This window comes from Gossypium arboreum, chromosome 3 (genome assembly GCF_025698485.1).
Source record: "Gossypium arboreum isolate Shixiya-1 chromosome 3, ASM2569848v2, whole genome shotgun sequence".
Taxonomy (NCBI): domain Eukaryota; kingdom Viridiplantae; phylum Streptophyta; class Magnoliopsida; order Malvales; family Malvaceae; genus Gossypium; species Gossypium arboreum.
The window spans coordinates 129,174,160-129,200,812 of NC_069072.1; the positions used below are offsets into that span (position 1 = coordinate 129,174,160).

Below are 26,653 nucleotides of genomic sequence, written 5' to 3' on the forward strand. Positions count from 1 at the left end.
ATTACCTGATGAGATAACAACTTCAGCATAAAGGGAGAAAGTTGATAAGATGATGAGAGAATTGCAAGATTATAGAATGAAACCAAAAGAAGACAGTTCAACACCTTATAGTCGTAAATCAAAAGATGCAAGAAGTGTTATGGAAGGATCATGAACTGATTAGAAAGAATAAAGTGTAATAATTGACCCTTAGAGGGACATTAATAGAACGGAGCATCAAATCATTTTAGACCAAATTTGGAAGACATTGGTACCACGAACCTATTGGAATATAGTTATATACTTCGTGAAGTTTATAATCTCTTATGGAGCAAAGAAAATAGCGAGAGAAAATGTAGGTTCTTGAAAGTTGACTGAGAAGTAAAATGCCTTTGACATGCCATGGATGGATAAATTAGTTGTTAGGAAATTACCAAGAGAATTTATAAATTCAATACCCATTGTAAAGATTGAAGAGGAAGAAGATCCTAAAGAACTTCCAAATTGGATTGTAGAAGATGAATTTGAAAAGAATTCAAAATTTAATATAGAGAATTTCTCGGAGGAAGATACAGAATCGGAGATGGAAGAAAACGTAGAAAGGAGTTTAAGTAGTTAAATGTAAAGATAAAGTAAACGTTGGAGAGTAGATAATGTAAAAAAAAGGAGTAAATATGGTTGTGCATGTAAAAAATGAGAACTAAAAAAGTCTGAGCTTATGAATGAAAAGTTTTGCATATTGATATAATTTTGGTCTTTTTTTTCATTAAATTTTTTATTTAAGTAATTTTTTTACTGTTCGAAATTATTTTGAGAATTTTTATTTCTTTTTTAACAGATTTAGTATTGAAGATGGATAATCAGTTTTTCGTATGCGTTTATTTTGATGGAGTAATTTTGACAACAACAGTTGGATGTATATTTGAATGTCGCCAACAAATAGCAATGAGATTTAATAGAAATGTCCCGTTTGATTATATGAAGGAAATGATTAGTGCAAAAATTGTTAGACATTGTGGGAGAAGGATTTCAAAACTTTTCTACAAGTTTCCAGTTTCGATAGATCCCATCAAATTCACCAAGATGGAACTTGTAGACAATGAAGACGTGGAGTCAATGGTTGCTCTTTATTGTGGGAACTGAAGCGACTAAAATGCACCGATTCAGTTATTTGTTGAGTTAGTTGGTGTGAAGCCAACTAAAGATCCCACTCCATTAGGTGAAGAACATGGAGCTCAAGAGTTGTGTGTGGTGGTTCCGATATCGTACATTGATAGTCAATAGACTGTAAGTGGGATCGACATCGATCTCACTGTTGCACTCGAAACTAATGTGGTTGGTGACGATGGATACGATAATAGTGATCATTCTGATTATGAGGTCGATAGAGATAGTGGTAGTGATCCCGATGTGAATGAGGTCCCGAATGATATTGACGATGAAGGCGTGAATGATAATAGAAACATTAATGTGTCTTCAATCAGGAACTAAATTTGACGTATTGTGATACACAATAATCCTAAGACATACATGTTGCTTATAAACCCCAATGCAACGCATGCAGCCTAGTTCTTGGAGTTCCTGAAATATTACCTGCTCACTAAATGGCCATAGATTCTAATCTTGAGGAGTTGTTCGTGGGCCAGAGATTCAAAAGCAAGGAAGAGTGCGTATTTTCCATTAAGCTGTATAGCATAAATGTGTCAGTGGACTACAAAGTCACTGTGTTTAAACTGACATTATATATTGAGGAATGTTGGAGGTCAACGGAAGGATGCAATTGGCAGGTACGAGCCGCATTTATCCATAAGTCATAGATGTGGGAGATACAAAAATTTGTTAGGCCCTCACACATACATTTCAACACGTATGATAGAAGATCATCAGAACCTTGATTCCAAAACTATCTGCACGTGTATCATGCCAATGGTGAAGGACATGCTGACTATTAAAGTTTCGGTATTGATTTTTGAAATGTAGGTACGATTCCAGAATCGAGTATTATTCCAAAAGACATGAATAGCTAAACATATGGAAATGGAGCAATTGTACAGAGATTTCGATACATCGTACAATGAGCTATAGGGATGGATAACCACTATGCGAGAGTACGTACCAGAGACTGTAATTGAGTTGTAGACATGGCCTTATTACGACCCGGATGACTAATTACAACCGGGAAAAAGAATTTTTCAATGAATGTTCTAACAAATGTTCTGGACGTTTGATCCATACATGTGCGCATTTCCCCTTTTCAAGTTATTTGTACAAGTAGATGGGACCTGGTTATACAGTAAATATATACAGATATTGCTTCTTGGGGTTGCTCAAGATGGGAATAAGAACCTGCTCCTGATAGTGTTTTCCATTTTGGATAAAGAGAACATAAAATCATTGGAATTCTTCCTGACAAGCCTTCGGAGGTATGTTATTAATAACAATAATATTTGCATCATCTCCAATAAAGAGAAAGGATTAATTACAGCCATTAGGCATTCCGGTGTATCATAGAGATCCGTTTATTGCATCCAGCACATCGCAGTTAACTTTCACTGAGATTATAAGAATATAGACTGGTGGAGACAAGTTGTGAGAATGGGTGAAGGATGACTTTATCTTTTCAATATACATTTTAATGTTTTAAGGCGAGATTGGAACTTATCTTTTCTTAATACATACACAACGTACGAGCTAAAACCACACATTTTTTGGCAAAAGATGACTTGAATTGAAAGTGACATGGGGGGTGAAATGAACACACATTTCCGACAGTGGTTGGGTACGATGGAGCCGTGACAATAGGCACAAAGTTTCGATGAGGGCTTTCACTATGGTCATATGACCACCAACTTGGCAGAGTGGGTTAACTCCGTGTTGATGAAAACACGACATCTTCTGATTTTATCTGTGTTCTCAGCTACATTCTACAGGTTGGCTACCTTGATGCTAAGAATGAGGCAGCAACAAGTTAACCAGATGGAGACGAGACATGTGTTTGTCGAAAATGTCAGGGATACAATGGTTGTAAACTGTTGGATGGCGAGGTCGATAAATGTAGAAGTATATTCATGACTTCTTGAAACGTTTTGAGTTATGGAGACTATCGGTCGTTGACCCAGCATACCACCTACGTCTTACGGAGTTGATCTCTAAAACAGACAATGCAATTGCAAGAGGTTTCAGACACTTCATTATCCATGTGCGTATGTTATGGCAGCTTGCGCTAAAGTCTCACTCAATGTTGAATAATTTATCGATGAGGTGTACACTCTCGAGCGGACGTTGCATGTTTGGGAGAACGAGTTCCCCATCCTGCCTGACCTGTCCACATAGGAGGTACCTCCGACGACTTTCGAGCTTGCCCCGGATAAAGGGTTGCGTAAGAATCCGAAAGGTCATGCACAATCATCCAAAATCCATAATGAAATAGACATTAGGAAGAAATCCGACGGGAAGCTTTGCGACATATGCAGATTAACTGGTCATAATTAGAGTAAATGCCCACACTGAAATTACCATATTGGACAATCATCTCGATTGGGTAGGAATTGAACTAATGTACTCCAATATATCTAATTTATATTATAAAGTTTGTTCCTCGTTTTAATGTTGAAATTAATCTAATTTAAATTACAATTTTTTTTCAAGTTTTAATGTTGCAATAAATCTCAATTAAATAAATACAAATTTTGTCTAAAGTTTGTTGCAATTAATCTAATTTGAATTACAAAGTTTATATTTTTGCATTTATATTTTGTAGAATTAAATAAATACAAACTTGACTATTTAAATTGTAAAAACTCATAAAATTAATTATTTGATGGTGTGGTCATAGGGGTATATTTTTGTGGAGGTCGACGTTTACGTTGCGGATGATTGTGGCAATCAACGTTCTCTTCACCCGCACGTGGGGGTGTGTGAAACATAAAAGAAAAATCATATGCCTCAAACGCCAGTAATGCGGTGGTAGTGGGCTGAAGATATCAAACTCTAAATGATATTCGTAGCTTAACGAGCCCGAGAAGTTATCATCACACCCAAGTCTAGATGATAAGAACTATCTCCAGAGTGTAGCTCTGGCTTGGGTGCAGGAGGCAGATGTGGAAGGGGATGGGAGGGTTGCCCAAGTCATGTGATATGCGGAGGGACAATCATCAACTGCCCACCAAATAAAGAAGATTTTCCCATCTCAAAATATCAATGTATGTACTTTAACAAGGGCTACAGATCCAAAGGACGATCCATCTGAGGTATCCGCCCCAACCTATTGTTCCAAACTGCAATATATTATTCATGCACTACTGCCCAATCAGTTCAATGGTTCCCCCTCTTGTTAATCCTGTAAATGTCCCCCAACTGTACTGGCAATGTCGAGATATACTATTTGTAACCAAACTGCCAGAGTACTCAATCCATGTGATACCACTTCACTGATTAGAAATAGATAATGGGTGCATTAATGCACTATAAGTCTGAGTGGACATGGACAGATGAGGGAATAACCGCCATAATTTCTAAGATAGAATAGGACATCTAGATAAACTGTACAATTAATAACATGGTTATATTAACGCAGGTCGAGTAAGATAAAATAATAAAATATTATGAATATTGGAAAAACTTACTCCCTCTCCAGCATGATTCTCAATCATCAAATGGTATATCAAAACCGTGTATGATCTCCTGATACCCGAATTAGTACTCCAACTACATAAACAAATTGTTAGAATAATATCATCCAAAAAAAATGTCAAATAATTGTTATAATGAGTAAAAATTCATCACCTATTCACGAGTGAAAATACATATGATTGGTGACTAATCGATGCCAAGAATGGCATACGGTAAAGCGTCCAAGACTGCAACAATATGAGGCATCCACCTATGTTCATGGCAGAAAGATTTGACGTCCGACAAAGTTTGCGATACAACATAACTAACACTACAGACCCCCAACTGTACAAACGGATATTATGCAAATCAGATAATAGAGGCAAGTACATCAAATGGACCTTGTTGTTGTTTGCATTCGGCATGAGTACACCCTCTATAATGTGCATAATGTAAGCTTGAACAGCGTACATTACCTTCCATTCAGTGGCAGTACTCAATAAATGCTCGAAATTAGCTTTTATCCATGAAAACCTTAAACTCATAAATTTCCCCTCACTGGGCGAGCATCCAAGTTATAGCAAAGGGCTGCCAGCCTAGATATCGAACTTACGCCCGTGACCGCATTCCTGTTAATGGGGAGCCCAAGTTGTAGTGCAACATCCTGCAGAGTGATAGTGTATTCCCCATATGGCAAATGAAATGTGTGGGTCTCCGGGCGCCATCGCTTTACTAAAGCAAATATTAAGTTGTATCGCAAATCAAAGGTCTAGATCAATGTCGTTGATCTGAATCCGGCTAACTTCAAGTGTGGCATGAGGCGTTCATCCGACAGATAATCTACACCATTCACATGACCCCTCAATGCGCGTTACGGGCCCTGAGATTATTAAATTAGGGAAATAGTTAATATAACCTAATTTAATTCCGTAAATGACGTAACAAATAACAATTTTATTACCATCTCATTAATAGTATTTGATATGTGATCATCATTATTAATCAAAGAACTCATTTGTTGCAAATCTGCAATTAAAAAAAAATCAATTAGGTTGTTGCAAAAAAACACAGTACGGTAGGTAAATAATTTGGATTTGAGCCTTTTTATCCTAATAATAGAAGAAACAATATTAAAATACAAAACTGAGACACCTTAACAATTTGTTGAGAATAACAAATTTCGATAATTAATTTCTAGAGGGTCTATTTTAATAATTATCAAAAACATTAATATTATACATACAAGAAATAATACGATAAATATAGTACAATAATAATATAATTACAATAAAAATATAATAAATTCTCATTTTACCTACTTAAAAATTATGTTAGTTTACAATAATAATATAATTAAAATAAACATAAATTATCTAAACATAAAAAACATACAAATCAACAAAAATAAATAGAAACATACATGCTTTAATTTCTTACAAACAACCTATAAAATTATATAAAATAAATTTAATCAACATTTCAATAAATTAAAAATTATCAAATAAATAAAAAAATTAAAATTACATTATAACAAATCACAATACACATTAAACTAAACAAATAATTTATAACCTAATCATAAATTACTAACAAAATAACTTTAAAAAAATTAAAAAATTTAAATTCATACAAAATCACAATAAACACTAAACTAAATACAAACATTTTATAACCTAATCATAAATTACTAACAAAAATAACTTTAAAATAATTTTAAAAACAAACAAAAAATTTACATTCATAAGAAATCATAATAAACACTAAACTAAATACAAATAATTTATAACCTAATCATAAATTACTAACAAAATAACTTTAAAATAATTTAAAAAAGAAAAAAATATTACATTCATAAAAATCACAATAAACACTAAACTAAACACAAACAATTTATAACCTAATCATAAACTACTAACAAAATAACTTTAAAATAATTTTTAAAAATTACATTCATAAAAATCACAATAAAACACTAAACTAAACACAAACAATTTATAATAATTACTAACCAAAAAATTTTACAATAAATAAAAACAACATAAAAATAATTAATTCTTTTTATTTAAAAAATACTAATCCCTTTAAATTAAAAAAGTTAATTATTAACAAACATACATTTTCTCTTTTTTCTCTCTTTCTTCTCATTCCTTTCCTTTATTTTATTCTTTCCTCTGCCGAATCTTCTCTACAACGAGAACCTTATAATTATGGTCCCCCATCTACTCCTCCCTTTTTCTTTCCATGCTTCGATTGGATTTAACATTGCATTTGCAATGCATTGCGCAACTGACGGAGGGGACGTGCCGCTAGCACCAATGCTATCTATCAGAGAGGTGTGACTAGTGCCACCAGTAAAATGGCACCAACTCTCCTTGTCCTATGTTGCTTATTTAATACTGCGTTAAAACTCGAAACCTGTATTTTTTTGTGGTGTCACCTACTAATAAAATACCACTAATATAAAACTGTTTTTTTAAAACATTAAAGAAATAATTTTCAAGAAAAAAAAATCATACCGCCTATACATCACTCCTACAACCTTTAGTATATCATTTTAATATATAATTTAATTGACAAACCAATTTAATATATAATTATTTATTTTATATTATTACTGTTAAAAAGGCCCCCGAAATTATTACCTCTAAGGCTTTAACCGCAGAAAGGGAGGGCTAGTTGTACCGGAAGATCCAACTAGACAAAAAGAATATAACAAATTTTTAATTTTCATTTTAATCTAATCCATGTCAATGCTTGTTTTGCCTAGATTGGGTTGAGCTTTCAATTCCATGTGGTGGGGGTATGGTACCAAAAAAGGACGCACATCTACTTTTATGATTCCTTCCTTCGCACACCGAACAAATCCCACCGACACAGTTCACATGAACAACTGGCAGCATTTATCCATCCAAAGGCTAATGCTGCTGAAATTTACACCATCATAAATGCCTAATACCCATTTCCAAGTTACTTCCAAAAGAAATGCTACCCATTAAGACAAAGAAAAATGCTTTAATTCACTTTCTGTTATTATCTTTCAAATTGTAATAATAATAACATTCATTATCGCTCATATCATTCATATGCATAAATATAAATTTTAATCAAATTTCAAACCCAAAAAAGAAATTAAAGGAAATTGTAAGAAAAGCAGCCTCATATGGTAGCAGACAGCAGATCAAATAAATCAGACATAGAACCAATGTGATGAAGCTCCAATTAAGCCTGGACCTTGTCCCACTTGAGTGGCTTGACAACCTCCCAAGTGAAATCTTGGTCATCCCGACCAAAATGACCATACGCAGCAGTCTTCAAGAACCTGCTATTGCCCCCTCTCTTAAGATCAAGATTGATGGCAATCATTCCTGGTCTGAAGTCAAAGGTCTCCTTCACAATCTTGAGAATTTCCTTGTCTTGGATCTTTCCAGTACCGTAAGTGTCCACAAATACAGACAATGGTTCAGGTACACCAATGGCGTAGGAGACTTGCACGATGCACCTCCTAGCTAGTCCATTAGCAACAATGCTCTTTGCAGCCTGCCTCACAATGTAAGCCCCGCTTCTATCCACCTTGGTAGGATCTTTACCAGAGAAAGCCCCACCACCATGAGCACCCCATCCTCCATAAGTATCAATGATAATCTTGCGACCAGTGAGACCAGCATCACCATGGGGACCTCCAATGACGAAACGGCCTGACGGGTTAAGGTGGAAAATGGTTTTCTCATCAAGGTACTTCTCGGGTATAACCGGCTTGATGACATGCTCCTTCAAATCAGCAGCTATCTCATCGTTAGTCACGGTCTCGTCATGTTGAGTGGAGATGAGCACGGTGTGGACACGAACAGGCACCATGGCACCCTTATCGTTGTAATACTCGACGGTGACTTGAGTCTTGCCATCAGGCCTGAGCCAAGGGCAAGTTCCGTTCTTGCGAACTTCAGTGAGGCGAGCACCAAGCCTGGTTGCCAAAACATGCGTCAAAGGCATCAATTCAGGGGTTTCATCTGTGGCGTAACCAAACATATGGCCCTGGTCACCAGCACCGATTTCCTCGGGACGCTTACTGAGATGGCCATGGACACCTTGGGCAATATCAGGGCTTTGTTGCTCTATGTTAACCAGCACTTTGCAGTTGTCAGCATCCAGACCCACATCGTCAGATGTGAAACCGATGCCACGGCAGGTGTCACGCACGATCTTCTCGTAGTCTACGTTGGCTTTGGTCGTGATCTCACCAAACACCATCACCATGTTTGTCTTGCTGCAGGTCTCGCAAGCCACCTTGCTCTCAGGATCCTGTGCCAAACAGGCATCGAGGACTGCATCAGAGATCTGATCACATAGCTTGTCGGGATGTCCCTCGTTCACAGACTCCGAGGTAAATAGGAAGGTCTCCATTCCTTAATTTCTGCAAAACCCAATTCAATAAATCCTTTATTCCACTAAAGAAACACGCTAAAAAGACAAGCAGATCTGCAACTCAAAAGCAGAAATAGCAAAGATTTATAGCATTTCATATGCAAAACATGAAGTACGAAATGACCCACATACAAAAACTAATACCAATATCACAAGAAGTGAACTAAAACAGAAAAAGGAGGAGCGTTGGGTACCTCTGCTGTTTTCCTAAAACCTCGAAGGGAATGTTAGAGTGAAGTATGAGAGGAGAGATGGGGTGTAAGGCAAATAGGCAAGGTGGGGGAGAAAGTGCATATATAGGGAGGGGAAATGTAAGAGAAACCGAAGTTGGCAGCCCCCTGGAAACGAGATTGAGGCTAGATTCATCGAGGTGTTGGGTGGAAATTTCAATCTGACGGCTGAGATGAAGCCCCAGAACGCGTTTCTGAGAATCAAGCACGTGTTGTCGATCTATTCGGATTGCTGAAAAGGAGGTGGTGAGTCGGTGTCGGTGGGTGAGATTTTTTAATCTTTCCAGAAAAATGATTTTCATTATGGTTAAAGTTAGGGACAAAAAGATCGCCGGTTAAATCAATTCAATTAAGTGTTTTATTTATAGTATAAACCATTACCTTTTTAACTTTAAAGAGGGTAAGAAATGAAAGTAAAAAATTAACCACCGTCTTCATCAAACATATACCTCATTTTTACAGTCCACTAACAGTCTGTCGGATAATTTTCCTACACCTAAACATCAATTAATAATAATATCTGATGTGAAAAAATATCTTACACAATCAATGAGACCAACGCGGTTTAAAACTTCGGGGGTATAGGCTTTAATTCCAATTCCCAAATGCAAATCTCACAAACCAACACCCAGCCTGTCCATTGTTGTATCTTTGACTTCCTTTCTCTTTTTTTTTACTAAAAGGATCCTAACAGGGGTTGGTAGGCTCTCGCTTCAAAAAATAGAAAATTTTTATTTACCTTCTTTCTAATTTAAAAAATATAAAATTTTATTTAACCTTTTAAAATTTATAAAATTTTAAAATAATAAAATTATATTTTATTATTATAAAAATATATAATTTAATTTCAGTCTCAAAAATTTTTTAGCTTCACCCTATATCCTATTGTGTTAAATCGAGTTATGTAACCTAAATTATTTTAATATTATTTTATCTATTTACATGTCTTGAACTTGAAATATTATTTAAGAGATATTAAACTTTTTTGTCAACAGATTCAACAAATATTCATTTGTAACATAATCATTTGTATATTATATTGAAAAAATTTTGAATTAGGCTTTATTTGATAACAAGTGGGAAAATTTTTTGAACAATTTCATTATAAGTTTTGATCATATTTACTCTTTTTGACACAATGTTTAGAACTACTTATAACTTCTCCTCAACCCATAAATAGGAAGATAATGCACTTTAACGCACTCAAATCCACACCCTCTTACATTAGCAATAATGTTCATGCCAATCGAGTTAAGACTCAATTGGCATTTGTGAAAAAATTAAATCAATTGAAATTTAATATTTTGAATGATTTATTTTTTACACATGTTTGGTAATAACAAAATAAAAACAATCCAATAGAATTTTTCTATAAAAGTGTGAAAATGATAAGTAGATAAGAGCTATTTATCACTTAATGAAAAATATTTTCAATTAATTCAATTTTATTTTGTAGTAATATTATATTATCCTATAAAAATTTACTTTCGAAATTTGATTTTTATTTAAAATAAGATAAAATGTTTGAAAATTAAGGATAAAATGTAAAATATAATTTTGTTATAAAATAAAGAGAGATGAGGAGAATAAAGAACAAAAAAATATGAAAGTAATAGAGAATGTACTTTATTGATCAAAAGGATGATTACAATCTTTATCGAGTCTCTATTTATAGGCATAAGAAGTATAAAGGAAGTAGAGATCTAATTCTAATAACTATTAGAATTTAAAGTATATTAAAACTTTCTCTTAATCATGATGGGCATCTACTTAATAAGATATTCATAATACTCCCCTTTGGATGTCCATTGATAGATAATACGTCTTGTTAAAATCTTATTAGAATAAACACTGTGGGATATAAACCTAATGAAGGAAAAAGAGTACACAATCTATGATACGCATAATATGCTGTCTCGTTAAAAACCTTACCAGGAAAACCCAATGGGACAAAACCTCGATTAAGGGAAAAAGAGTGCAATGCGGATTTACTTCCCCTCATGAAAACATCACATATTTTCTCATATTCTACGTATTCAATCTTGAATACTAGTTTTTCAAATGATTATTTGAATGTATTTGCTAAGCCTTTATATTATCATTTTTTTAGAAGTCATGAGTGAAGGAAATTTGGGGATATATAATTTGATCTCTTCAAGAGATTCAACAATAATTATAACAAACTTTAATCATGATTATTTTATAAAAACACAAATAGATATTTTGGATCATTTTGTAATCCTCCTTCAACTACTATTCACTAAGTTAAATTTACCACATATGTTCAAATTATTTCAATTCATATAAATGAACAATTTCTCGAGGATTTCAATATGCTTCTAGCATCCTAAATCCTTCAAGGATTTTAATATAAACTTTACTATATAGTGATTCATAAAAAGTTGTAATAATAACTATTAGACGCAAGTTAAATCTTTTATGAATTGTCAAAATAATATACCTAAAGGTTATTGCATCAACCAAAAAAGAATATTATACCTTTTCATAATCAATGCCAAGACTTAGCGAAATACTTCATATTTTTATTCCGCTTTTTGCAAAACTACTTCAATTGCACCCTCATTGGCTTTATACCTTTAGATATTTTGACTACTGGTCCAAAAACTCCACGAATTTAATTATACTTAAGTTGCGTCTTTCTATTTTGATCAATTTATTTCATATCTATATTTCTCAATAGATTTATTCTAGATCCTTCTTTTATTTCATTATTTCAATAATAATATTACAAGCAAAATCATTTTCAACCATTTTTATTATTCGGTTCCACATTTTCTCGAATTGATATAACTTATCGAGATATCTTATTTCATTATTTTAAAATTCAGTTTCAGGTACCTGAATCTCTTCTGGAGTTTTACTTATTAGTTATGTCTTGAGTCTCTTCTAGAACTCCCGCCTCCATTATATGACCATCTTGAATGTTTACTCTTTTACTTTTACGAGTATTTTTATTTTTAAAACTGACTGATCTTCCACGCTTCATGCATGGATTACTTTCTTTTGCATTAATAGTTTACCCTATTAGGACATCAATTCATATTGGAGCATTTTCAGCTGGTATGTGAGATTTAATGAATATGGCAGTTGATTTGTAAAATGAATTATCTGTTGAACTTCTGGTTCACATTGCTTTATAAAAGGATCTTAGACATTGATAATTCATTTCAAGTACTTTATTAACCCAGCTTTTTATTCTCTCCCCCTAATGTTGGGAAAACTGACAACTCTTGTCATAACTAAATATCGAATTAATAGCTCAAAAATATTATAAAGAGACTCATATAAATAAAGATTCTCAATCTCTTATAATGACCCATCTTTGTGCATTGTGGTGAAGCAGTAGGAACATATACTGCACATCTAAAAAATTGTAAGATAGGAAATGTTTAGCTCTTAACTAAAAATCAATTGTAATGAGGAGTATTTATAATTTATTGGCTTGATGCATACAACATGTAAATCAATACAATCTCATGCTGAAATAGAAAGTTTTGTTCTCATAAGTAATGATTTAGTTATTAGTTGGAGGCATTTAATAAATAATTTAGCTAAATCATTTTGTGTGTGAACATGAGCTACAAGATGTTCAACTTTTATCCCAATTGACATGCAATAATCATTGAAAAGTTGGGATGTAAACTCACCAACATTAGCAAGATGAATTGTTTTAGTTGCATAATCTGAAATTAATTATTTAAATAAACAATCTCTCAAACGACAGGTTGCGAGTTGATAACGCATGTGATTATTTTATAGATGCATCTACCAAAATCATATAATATCAAAACCATCCACATGGTGAATGAATGGACCCATATTCATTTCAGAAATGCAAGACATTAAATCTCAACTTTAGCCAATGAATTTCTAAGAACCAATTTTTATTGAGAACAAGTAACAAATGATAATTCTTTAAAATAAAGAATTTTCTAGTTCTTTAATGAATGTCCATATGAATTTTTAATTAATTTTCGCATCATATATGATCCAGTATGGTCTAATTGGTCACGCCAAATAGTAAATACATTTGTATCAATAAACTTCTGGTTTACTTTAACATGTGTTTCAATTGTACTAGATTGTAACAAATTAATAATTTTACTATCATTCCTTTTACTTTGTATCCACATATAAGTGCTATTGTGACATTTACTACTGGAAATGTCTAAATCAATGTGAATATTATAATGTCACTAAGTCAACAAAATAAATAAAATTTTCAAACAATTATATGCAATATTCACTTCAAGGAATATGCTAAAATCTTCAAATATCTAAAATAAATAAATTTGCAACTTCAGATGCATCTAACCGTAACGAGCTTTAGATAGAATTATCATATTTTATTACTCATAAATAGATCTTTCACAATCAAATATTTTACTTCTAACCCCTTAACAAGGATGATGACAAATGAAGATCACAGAGATTATAAAATAAATATAAATTAATAACACAATCCTCTCTTTTCATCTTTTCAAAATAGATATTTATAGAAATAGTGATTCATATAAAATATAATATTTTCCTCATTCACAATCTCAATATAAGATCCATTATAAATATCTTTTAAAACCAATGGATTAACCATCACAATATATTAATATATTAACTCTTATAGAGCTTTCGACTAATTTTGTACTATCAAATATTGGAATAATATTTGTTTGTTTTAGTACCAAATAAGATAAATACTTTCTATCTATAATAATAGAATTTATTACTACATTCTCATATCATTCATTAAAGAATATTAATAGAAACAAAATATTAATGAAACAAAATATTTAGGCATATGCCACATATGTGGTCAGTAATCTTTCATATCACATTGATAACATAAATTATCTTTACCCTTTGAAGAGTTATCTTGAGAACTCTCATTGTTCTCTAATTTATTACTATGTTCCCACTTTTAGTGGTCCATTATTATATCTTTTATTTTCTTTATGTTTGCATTCACTTCAGGGAATGCAATAAATCTAGTAGGATAAATTTCTAAATGCCTCCATTGATTCTTTATTTTATAATCACTATTGCAAAACATGCGTGGATTTCAAATCAAAATCTATCTATTCATGTTGTCACGATTAGTCTCCAATAACATTCTCAATTGCAACAACAATTATGATCTATATATTTTCATTTTTTTCATAATTATAACGTACTGCTACATTCACTTCAGGGAATAAAGCAAAACTAGTGGGAAGAATTTCATAGTTTTTCATTAGTAACTTATTATTTTGCTTAGCCATTAGAAGTTATTAGATCGTTTAAAAATATTGTTAAAGTGATTTTCACAATATTGCTACTGCAGAGCACATTAGATATTTCAATCATATAGTGTAATGTATTCCTTTGGGGAATATATATAATACAAATACGTGAGTATCTCATGTTATTTATATATATAGTTTTAATGTAAAACACATGAAGGTTTTATTCAACATATATCTTTTTATCTGAAAAACAATATTATATTTTATAAAATTTTGCATCATAAGGAGCTAAAATATAGGGTCTTAAAGAGCTTTTTACGTTTGATGCAATATTAGCTCTTTAGAGCATATAATCATTTTATTGTATAACCTTAATGAATGCTTAATTTATTTTAAATAAATTTTATTTATTCATATAAAATAAAATGAATAGGTATAAATAAAACATATATTAAAAGTAGCAAATAATAAATTCATGTCATTAAGAAATCATTATGGTTAGATAATATATATTATATATCATACCACAACAAAATACAGAAAATTATAATGTCAAATTAAAATAATTTTATAGCTATAAAAGTTTAAACATAAACATTTTTTAACCTCTACCTCTTATGACATAATTTCATCTCAAATTTTACAATGATATGAAATTATCATAGACTGGTGAATATCCCAAAGTTCATGACAAGTATTTTTACTCACATTCGCAATAATCATATATCTTAATCAAAATCAAAATTAAACTAATCAATTCTATTAAAAATATTTATCTCCACATAAAAATCCCAATAACTAAATGCGTGAAAGGTTTTATAAATTCATAGATATACAAATAGTGAATTATATAAATTTAATTTTTAATAGAAATCAAATCAAATTTCAAAATAAGTTGATTAAATTAACTTACGTTTCCATGGATGAGAAGTAGTGATTATAAATATCTTTGTAATAAAGAGAAAGAGATCATCCCCAAGCAAATATCAAAAACAAACTTTGAGAGTGAATCTTACTTCTCGATTTCATATAGATAATGACATCAAATCTTTCACCATCCTTAAGAACAAAAAGTAAAATAAGTTAATTAAAACAATGATAATGTATAATGAAAGAAGAATGAAAAATAATAATCAGATATGAAACATTAAATAAAAAAACTTCCTGTAAAAATTTTGCATCTTGTCCGTAAAAAATATTAAAAATCATGAAGGATAAATTTGATCATCAATAAAATGAACTATCACTTTGAGTAAGATCGTGCTGATAACGTGTTATAAAATAAAAAGAAATGGGGAGAATAAAGAACAAAGAAAACATGAAAGTAATATAGAATGTACTTTATTGATCAAAATGAATGATTACAATTTTCATCGAGTCTCTATTTATATGCATAAGAAATATTAAAGAAGTAGAGATTTAATTCGATAACTATTAGAATTTAAAGTACATTAAAACTTTATCTTAATAATGATGAACATCTACTTAATAAGATATTCATAACAATTTTACAATTTAAAATCAATATTTATCAAACAATTTAGTTATAGTCGATAATTAATTTTAAGTAATATATCGAATAAATTTTTAACTTAAATTAAGTACTTAAACTTTCAATGACATTGTTGTTAGAAGGATGTAGATTCTAGTGTATGAGTATTTTTTCAATTTATCAATTAGCGTCGTAAATTAAATAAACAACACAATAAGTTTACAAAATGAATAAAATATATTTATTATAAAATATGTGAGAATATATATTTAAAATTATGCAACTTATATATTTTATTTAACAACAAATTATTAAATATTTACTTCCCATTATTTTATTTTAAAGTTTAATTTTTTGACTTGAGAAATTTGATTTTAATTTGAAGAATGCATTTCACATGCGTCAAAATCTAGTTACTATTATACCAACCCCACTTTGAATTCAAACTCAACGATACACTTTTCTTCATCTTACTAGCCAATTTGAAAATGACTTCAATATCATATTTTAAAATTATATATTATTACAGCACCATTTTATCTTTTATGATTTTTTTATATAAAAAAAAGCACTAATTATAATAACTTAAATTATAGCACCCTAAACCTGGCCTAAACGTTATGGCCGAATCTAGCGATGTCACATAGAAGGGATTTCGAAAACGGAGCTATCTCATTAAAAACCTTAGTCATATAAATCTTTAACTTCTTTCTTAAATTTTCAAACATACATTTTATTAGTCGACTTACCTTAAAACATATCAATTTAGCGGAAGCTTAGGAAAACCATCGTGTTTAAGAAAAACAGTTCACATTTTTAGAAAACCCGTGCTTTTGGTAAAATTCGAGTTATGTCACATTTTGTAGTTATAAAATCATAAAATCGCAGTCCAACCCAACTTAGAGTAAAGCAGACCATAAAGTCCAAATTACATAAAACAAACCCAGAATAAACCATAACATACAAAATTAGTTAAAACTATAACCAGTTCAAACATGTGATCACTGAGGGACTCCGCAGCACCGAATCGCCTAAGACTGTGGATTACCTGTACAGTATAAATAAAAAAGGGGATGAGTTTACGTAAACTCAGTGTGTAACCCAACAGAGTTAAACATGTATACATACAGAATATAACAAATCAAACAGATTCACATTCGGGCCTGAGCCCATGTCAGATACAGATACAGTTATGGATACGGGCTAGAGCCCATTTCAGATACAGATATAGTTACAGATATGCAATCAGATAACAGAATCCTACCCCCAGCCTCTACACACCATCTCCGACCATCCCTACACACCATGTGGGGTTTAAAACACCCATCTAGCCCTACACACAACGCTGTACCGATGCGGCACATATTAGATATAATGCAGCTGTACTGCCAGATATTAGGCATGATCTACCTTTCAGAACACTTTCTCCAACATATATATATATATCATCCTACCTAAATCACATTAACAGACATGCATATAGATTTAACTCATAAACCATGCTTCTACAAACAAATAATATATAACAAATATAGGCATGCTCACAACAGTACATCAGTCTAACAAAACACATAGATTTAGGGTTTAGTAAACCTTTACCAACCCTATGGTAGGTCCACAGTCGATTAGGACGACCCGTGTGACCCTACAAAAAATTTCAGTATAATAGGCCCACATGCCATTGTGGACTGCACGTGTGGGCCCACACGCCCAAATTGGCCTTGCCCGTATGGACTAGATATCATACGCCCGTGTGGGCCCTCGCGCTCAATTTGGCGTAGCCCGTGTAGTTCACACGGCCACACCCTGGTCATCACACGGTAGTCTCCTGCGCACGGCCTGGCCTTCATCGATCACACGACTGTGTTGACGCACACAGCCTACCACACGGGTGACCACATGCCCGTGTGGCGTTGACAATGGCCTTTTTCAGATTTTACTGAAAGTTCGATTTCTACGTTTCAAGTAGACACCAGGTACTATTTCGATGCAGAATCATTCCCAAGCAACCCAACACCTAAGATTGACCCACAAAGCACTTGATTAGTCACTAAAAATTGAACTAAAACCAAACCCAAATAGCGCAAGTAACTTACCGAAGTAAAAATCGACCCTAGTGCAATAAAGGTTATCAGAATACGACTTCACTGTTCACTACTTCCTCCTAATCCACAAAAATACAGAATTAAACCCCCCACATTACTCACCCGAATGCCAACCAAAGAAGATTATAATCCCAATTTTCATATAGATAACGCCAATCACAAAATGTCCGAGAGTCACTTACCAAAGTCGCACCACGAGTACTGAAATCTTGAGAATAAAGGGCTACGACAGCAGTAAAGAAGAAAACAAAAAAAATGGGGAAAAAGAAATGGCAGGGAAAAATAGAAGCTAATGTCAGTTAATTGGAAGAATGAGAAAATTTTGGAAAATGAATAAAAATGAAAATAAAACAAAATCCTGGATAAACCACTTATCCCTTGATTTCCTCCCACTAATCAGTAATCTCAAACTCCTCAGACTTTCAGTACAACTGAAACTCTATCAGATAACCGAAAAAAAATATACCACTCTTGCCGACGCAGAGATTCGAATACAAGACCTCTAACATACCAACCCCTTTACCACTTGAACCAACAGGCTCATTTTGATATGAAATTACAGACAATCAAACATAAGCCCACTAAATAGAGGTAGGGCTTAATTTCCAAAAGAAACAAAATTTGCCTAAGCTAGTGCTTGAATTTGGGACCTCACACACACACCCAGCACACTTAACTACTGAAGCAGATACACACTTGTGTCACATTTTCACAAAAGCTGAAATAAGAATTTTGGGGCGTTACAACTCTACCCCCTAAAAGAAATTTTGACCTCGAAATTTACCTGATTAGAACAGATGAGGATACTACTGTCGCATTGAGTCCTCAGGTTCCCAAGTGGCCTCCTCAGTACTATGACTCCGCCACAGAACCTTTACTAAAGGAATGGACTTCCTCCTTAGAACCTTAGCGTCTCGTTCCAAAATCTGAACCGGCCTTTCCTCAAAGGTCAAATCTAGCCTAACCTCAATATCCTCAATGGCAACTATGTGAGATGAATCGGATTGGTACCACTTCAACATCAAGACTTGAAACACAACATGAATACGGTCTAGCTCAGGGTGTAGCTCCAACTGATAAGCAACTAGTGCACACGCTTTAGAATCTAATACTGTCCAATAAACCTAGGGCTCAGCTTGCCCTTCCGACCGAACCTTAGAACTTTCTTCCACGAAAAGATCTTAAGAAACAAAAAATCCCCTACAGAATACTCAATCTCACGTCTCTCATATCTGCATAAGACTTCTACTTGTCAGAAGTCATTTTCAGACGATCCCGAATCAACCTAACCTTATCCTCTGTCTCAAAAACCAATTCAGGACCCAAAACTTGACGTTCGCCCATCTCAATCCAACATAAAGGAGTATGACACTTACAACCATACAGAGCCTCGTAAGGTGCCATCTGAATACTAGGTTGGAAACTGTTGTTGTAGGCGAACTCAACTAGAGGCAGATAATCCTCTCAACTACTTCAGAAATCAATCACGCAACTCCGAAGCATATCATCCAGTATCTAAATCACCCTCTCAGATTGACCATCGGTCCGAGGATGGAACGCAATATTAAAGTCCAACATTGAACCCAAAGCTTCATACAATTTCTTCCAGAATCGAGACGTGAAACAAGAATCTCTGTAAAAAATAATCGATACTGAAACCCCATGCAGTCTAACTATCTCAGAGATATACAACTTCGCTAACTTCTGCAGAGAATAATCAATCCAAATTGGAATGAAGTGAGCAGACTTGGTCAATCGATCCATGATAACCCAAACATAATCCTTCTTAGTGGGTGTCAAGGGCAACCCACTAATGAAATCCATCGTTACTCGCACCAATTTCCACAAAGGAATATTAACTGGCTGCAACAAACCCGAAGGCAACTGATGCTCAGCCTTAACTTACTGACAAGTCAAACAGCAAGCAATGAAATCGATAACCTCACGCTTCAATCCTGGCCACCAGTACAACTCACGAAGGTCGCGATATATCTTATTACTGTCAAGATGCATAGCATAAGGGCTATTATGCGCCTCCCTCGTAATAGACTGCCTTAGATCCTCATCGTTTGGTACACAAATTCGACCACGAAAATAGAGTACCCCCTCATTATTCAATCTAAAATTTGAAGTGTTGCCACTCTCAACCTGATGGAACCGAGAACCCAGTGACTTATCCCCCAATTGCTTATCTCGAAATTGCTCAATCCAAGTCGGCTTAACTTACAACTCAGACAACAGACTCCCATCATCAAATAGACTAAAGCGTGCAAACATTGCCTTCAAATCAAACATCACCCTACGACTTAGAGCATCAGCCACCACATTATCCTTTCTAGGATGATACTCTATTATGCAGCCGTAATCCTTGAGTAGCTCAATACATCTATGCTGTCTAGGGTCTAACTCCTTTTGAGTAATGAGGTACTTGAGACTCTTGTGATCGGTGTAAATGATACACCTCTCACCATACAGATAATGTATCCAGATTTTCAATGCAAAGACTACTGCAGCCAACTCAAGATCATTCGTCGGATAGTTCCCCTCGTGTGTCTTAAGCTGACGGGACGCATAAGCTATAACCTTACCATCCTGCATCAGAACGCAACCCAAATCAACATGCGATGCATCACTGTATACTACAAACTCCTTTCCAGATTCAAGTTGTATCAGAATAGGAGCCTGAGTCAGAATAGACTTGAACTTCTCAAAGCTCTCTTGCTGTGCACCCGTCCAAACAAAAGGGACACCCTTACGTAGAAGCTTAGTAAGAGGAGCTGTAATCAAGGAGAATCCCTCGACAAAACGACGATAATAACCCACCAAACCCAGAAAGCTACATATCTCAGATACAATTTTGGGTTGTTTCCAATCCAACATAGCCTCAATCTTACTGGAATCGACTCAGATCCCCTCAGCAGAAACTACGTGCCCCAAAAAAGTCACTTCCCGAAGCTAGAACTCACACTTGTTAGCTTAGCATAAAGTTGTTTCTCACGCAGAATCTGAAGCACTACTCTAAGATGCTTATCATACTCCTCTTCAGTCTTAGAGTAAACCAGAGTGTCGTCGATGAAGACCACAATGAACTGATCTAGATAAGGCTGAAATATTCGATTCCTCAAATCTATGAATACAGCCAGTGCATTCGTCAACCTAGAAGATATAACTAGGAACTCGTAATGTTTATAACGAGTTCTAAATGTCGTTTTATGCACATCCACCTTCTTAACCCTCAACTGATGATACCCTGAATGGAGATCGATCTTAGAGAACACAGAAGCCCCTCGGAACTGATTAAACAAGTCGTCTATCATCAACAGTGGATACTTATTCTTCACAGTTAACTTATTCAATTACTGGTAATTAATGCACATCCTCATGGTTTCATTCTTCTTAATAAATAGAACTGGTGCTCCCCATGGAGACACATTAGAACGAATGAAACCACGGTCCAACAACTCTTCCAGTTGAGCCTTAGGCTCTGTAAGCTTTTTCGGTGCCATACGATAGGGAGCGATAGACACCGGTATGTAGACCCGATAACTCCTCAGAAAAGACGTCCGAAAAATCTCTTACTGTTCTGATATTCTCAATAGAAGAGTCCTCAGAATCTAAAACACTTACATATGCTAAGTACGCCTTATATCCTTTCTGGATCAGTTTCTCAACTACTATAGTGGAGATCACATATGACAGATAATCTCGACGCTCACCAATCATAACCATCTCCACATTATCTTTAGTCCTCAGAACGACCTTCTTAGATGTGCTGTGCAAACTGACTCGGTACTCCACCAACCAGTCCATACCCAAAATCAGGTTGAACTTCCCAAACAAAAGCTCTATCAAATTAGCTAGAAATATCTCCCCTTGCACCTCTAACTGAACATCCTTATACAGTTCACTAACTTGAACAGACTGCCCCAATAGACTCAATATAGCAACCTTACTCGTAGTGTTTTCAACTGAGATCCCCAGGTTTCCAGATACAGTGCTAGCTATGTATGAGTGAGTAGACCCTATATCTATCAAAACCAAATAAGGTACATCAAATATAAAGAACGTACCGGTGATGATGTCAGGAGCATCTCTGTCCTCTCGGCGATGTATAGCATAAACCAAAGCAGGCTGTCTCACCTTAATCTAACCAGCACATTTTCCTGGTACTCTCTATCCTCAGCCTATACCATTACCACCCCAAGCCTGACCACGGCCCTTAGGTGGCTGCTGAACTACTCTCTGCGACTGTACGGGACTTGATGCCGGAGCTTGTACCTGATTAGCTCTCAGTGAACACTCCCGAATGCGGTGCTCAAGAGTCCCACATCTCAAACAGGCCCCAATACTCTTCCAACACTTGCCCGGATGGCACCTACCATAATCACTGCACGGTTGTAACCCAACAGGGGCAACAGAAGAAACAGGGACCCCCACTCTAACTGGCCCATTAGATCTGAAATTTTTCTTAAGCCTCTGTACAGAATTCGAGGGCTCTGAATCCCTGTTGTTCTTACCTCTCTCACGGTCTTTGTTTTGGTGCTCTGCGCACTTAACATCCTCAGCAATCTTTGCCTTCTCTACCAAAACCACGAACTCACACTCCCTTTACGGAGCTATCAGAACCCTCAAATTATCTCTTAGGCCGTTCTCAAACCTAACACATCACTCATACTCTGATACCACTATACCTCAAGCAAAGCGGCTCAGCCTCATAAATTGAGCTTCATATTCGACCACAGATTGATCACTTTATGTGAGGTTCAGAAACTCACGCCTACGAGCATTAACATAGCTAGCTACCACATATTTGCTCTGAAATGTAGTCTTAAAAAACTTTCAAGTCAGACGGTCAGGCTGAATGCCCTCCTTAACTGTCAACCACCACTGATATGCTTTGTCGCGAAGCAAGGAGACTGCACCCTTTAATTTCTGCTCAAAGGTACAGTCCAGATTATCCATGATCCTCTCAGTGGCCTCAAACCAATATTCAGCCACATTAGGGGCGACTCCTGCGACACCATTAAATAATTCAGCTCCATTAGACTAGAGTCGCTCAGTTACCGACCCTCGACCCTCAGATCTAGAATTGGGCCCAGCAACCCTATTTAAAATCCTCAGCATGGTTTAGGACAGTGTGTCGTCCCCAGCTGATCGACTTTGAGACCTAGTCTAAATAGCAAGTGACACAGGTGTCTCACTCGTGTCCAGATTTGGCATGCTGCTCAGAGATTAGGACTCAGCTCAAGCCCTCCTACGACCTCTCAGCCTCGAATACCACGTCCACAAATACCTCGTGCGTTCATTGTGACTTAAAAGTTTTATCTACATTAAAATTTTATATATCAGTTTCAATATTTATTAACAGATATTTTATGCATAAAGTATAAAAAATTCAGAGTTGTTTTCGAAAGTTTTAGTCTCAATCAGTTTCACTACAGTTTCAGAGTATACTAGCTATAGTCTTTTCAAGTAGAAAATCAATAACTTTTTTAAAATTTTGTATCAAAAATCAGAAATACTTACAGGATCGGCGCCGGAGACTCGGTATACCACATACATACTTTAGGATGTCTAAAATAATTTGAAAACCAATTTAAAATCAAATTTTGAAATCCAAAATCCACAGCCGAGTTTTGTAACTTGACTCTGATACCACTAAATGTAACACCCCAAACCCAGCCTAAACGTTATGGCCGAATCTGGTGATGTCACATGGAAGGGATTTCGAAAACGGAGCTATCTCGATAAAAACCTTAGTCATATAAACTTTTAATTTCTTTCGTAAATTTTCAAACATATATTTTATTAGTCGACTTACCTTAAAACATATCGATTTAGCGAAAGCTTAGGAAAATCATCGTGTTTAAGAAAAACAGTTCACATTTTTAGAAAACCCTTACTTTTGGTAAAATTCAAATTATGTCACGTTTTGTAGTTATAAAATCATAAAATCGAAGTCCAACCCAACTTAGAGTAAAGCGGTCCATAAAGTCCAAATTACATAAAACAAACCCAGAATAAACCATAACATACAAAATTAGTTAAAACTATAACCAGTTCGAACATGTAATTACCGAGGGACTCCGCAGCACTAAATCACCTAAGACTGTGGATTACCTGTATAGTATAAACAGAAAGGGGGTGAGTTTACGTAAACCCAGTGTGTAACCCATCAGAGTTAAACATGTATACATACTGAATATAACAAATCAAACAGATTCACATTCGGGCCTGAGCCCATGTCAGATACAGATACAGTTATAGATACGGGCCAGAGCCCATTTCAGATACAGATATAGCTACAGACATGCAAACAGATAATAGAATCCTACACCCAGCCTCTACACACCATCTCTGACCATCTCTACACACCATGTAGAGTTTAAAACAACCACCTAGCCCTACACACAACGCTGTACCGATTCGACACATATCAGATATAATGTAGCTGTACTGCCAGATATTAGGCATGATCTACCTTTCAGAACACTTTCTCCAACATATATATATATATATATATATATATATATATATATATCATCCCACCAGAATCACATTAACAGACATGTATATAGATTTAACTCATAAACCATGCTTCTACAAATAGATAACTGATAACAGATAAAAAATATAGGCATGCTCACAACAGTACATCAGTCTAACAGAACACATAGATTCAAGGTTTAGCAAACCTTTACCGACCCTACGGTAGGTCCACAGTCGATTAGGAAGACCCGTGCGACCCTACAAAAAATTTCAGTATAATGGGCCTACATACCTGTGTGGATTGCACGTGTAGGCCCACACGCCTAGATTGGCCTTACCCGTGTGGATCACATAGCCTGGACCAGATATCATACGTCTGTGCAGGCTCACACGCCCAATTTGGCGTAGCCCGTGTGGCCCACACGGCCATACCCTAGTCATCACACGGTCGTGTCTTATACACAGCCTGGCCTTCGTCGATCACATGACTGTGTTGACACATACGGCCTACCGTACGGGTGACCATATGCCCGTGTGGAGTCGACAGTAGCCTTTTTTAAATTTTACTGAAAGCTCGATTTCTGCATTTCTAGTACACACCTGGTATTATTTCGATGCAGAATCATTCCCAAGCAACCCAGCACCTAAGATTGACCCACAAAGCACTTGATTAGTCACTAAAAATTGAACTAAAACTGAACCCAAAATAGCGAAGTAACTTACCGAAGTAAAGATCGACCCTAGTGCGATAAAGGCTATCAGCACGCAACTTCACTGTTTACCATTTCCTTCTACTCTACAAAAATATAGAATTAAACCCCCACATTACTCATTCGAATGCCAACCAAAGAAGATTATAATTCCAATTCGCATACAGATAACACCAATCACAAAATGTCCTAGATTCATTTACAAGAGTTGCACCACGAGTACCGAAATCTTGAGAATAAAGGGACGACAGCAGTAAAGAAGAAAACAAAATCGAAGAAAAGAGGGGAAAAGAAAACGACAGGGAAAAATAGAAGCTAATGTCAGTTGATTGGAAGAATGAGAAAATTTTGGAAAAGGAATAAAAATGAAAATAAAACAAAATTCTGGATAAACCACTCATCCCTTGATTTCCTCTCATTAATTCACTATCTTAACCTCCTCAAACTTTCAGTACAACTAGAATTCTATCAGATAACAAACAAAAATATACCACCCTTATTAATGCAAAAATTCGAACACAAGACCTCCAACACACCAACCCCTTACCACTTGAACCAGCAAGCTTATTCTAATATAAAATTACAGACAATCAAATATAAGCCCACTAAATAGAGGTAGGGCTTAATTTCCAAAAGAAACAAAATTTGCCCAAGCTAAGGCTTAAACTTGGGACCTCACACACACCCAGAACACTTAACCACTGAAGCAAATACACATTTGTGTCACATTTTCACAAAAGCCAAAATAAGAATTTTGGGGCGTTACATAAAGATAATTGATTCAATTCAACATATCTTTTATAAATATAATTTTATATAAGATAAACTACAAAAAGAATTATTTATATTTGAAATGCTACGTTTTAGCCACTTAAGTTATCGTTTTATTACGAAGTGGTTACTCTACAATTAAACTTCGTTATCTCCCTAATGACATTCCTATGTGGCAGTCCAAATGGCTTTTAAATGCCAACATGGATTTCCAATTGCTAGGATGGAAATAAATTTTTAATTAAATAATTTTAATTTGGGCTACCACGTAGGACATCTAAGTTGGCATTTAAAACTCATTTGGACTGCCACGTAGGACTGGCGTTAGGGAGGTAACGGAGCTCAAACGTAGAGCGATCACTTTGTAACAAAACAATAATATAAGTAACTAAAATGTAACATTTCAAAAATAAGTAACTAAAATATAATCTGAAACAAAAAATGATTATTTTTATAGTTTACCTTTTATATAATATATATTTCCTTTCTTCATCACATGCATTTTGCATAATATGGAATTATTAATGGGTTGAAGTTTTTTTAATTTTACTATTAATAAAAATCACATATTCATTTTTGAAAATATAATTTAAGAATATAA

The 26,653-nt window shown here is 34.5% G+C and overlaps 1 protein-coding gene across 1 annotated transcript; it reads right to left on the reverse strand.

Annotated features, from left to right (window-relative positions):
- Positions 1–7,598: 7,598 nt before the first annotated feature.
- On the reverse strand, positions 7,599–9,574 carry LOC108476119 (S-adenosylmethionine synthase). The gene is made up of 2 exons (XM_017778214.2): positions 9,207–9,574; positions 7,599–9,001 (listed from the first exon to the last, which is right to left on the reverse strand). The coding sequence occupies exon 2, from the start codon at positions 8,989–8,991 to the stop codon at positions 7,810–7,812; it is 1,182 nt and encodes a 393-aa protein (XP_017633703.1). The 5' UTR covers positions 8,992–9,001; positions 9,207–9,574; the 3' UTR covers positions 7,599–7,809.
- Between the last annotated feature and the right edge of the window lie 17,079 nt (positions 9,575–26,653).

Coding starts and splice junctions, on each gene's coding strand:
- LOC108476119 (XM_017778214.2), bottom strand. CDS start 8,991: ATGGAGACCTTCCTATTTACCTCGGAGTCTGTGAACGAGGGACATCCC.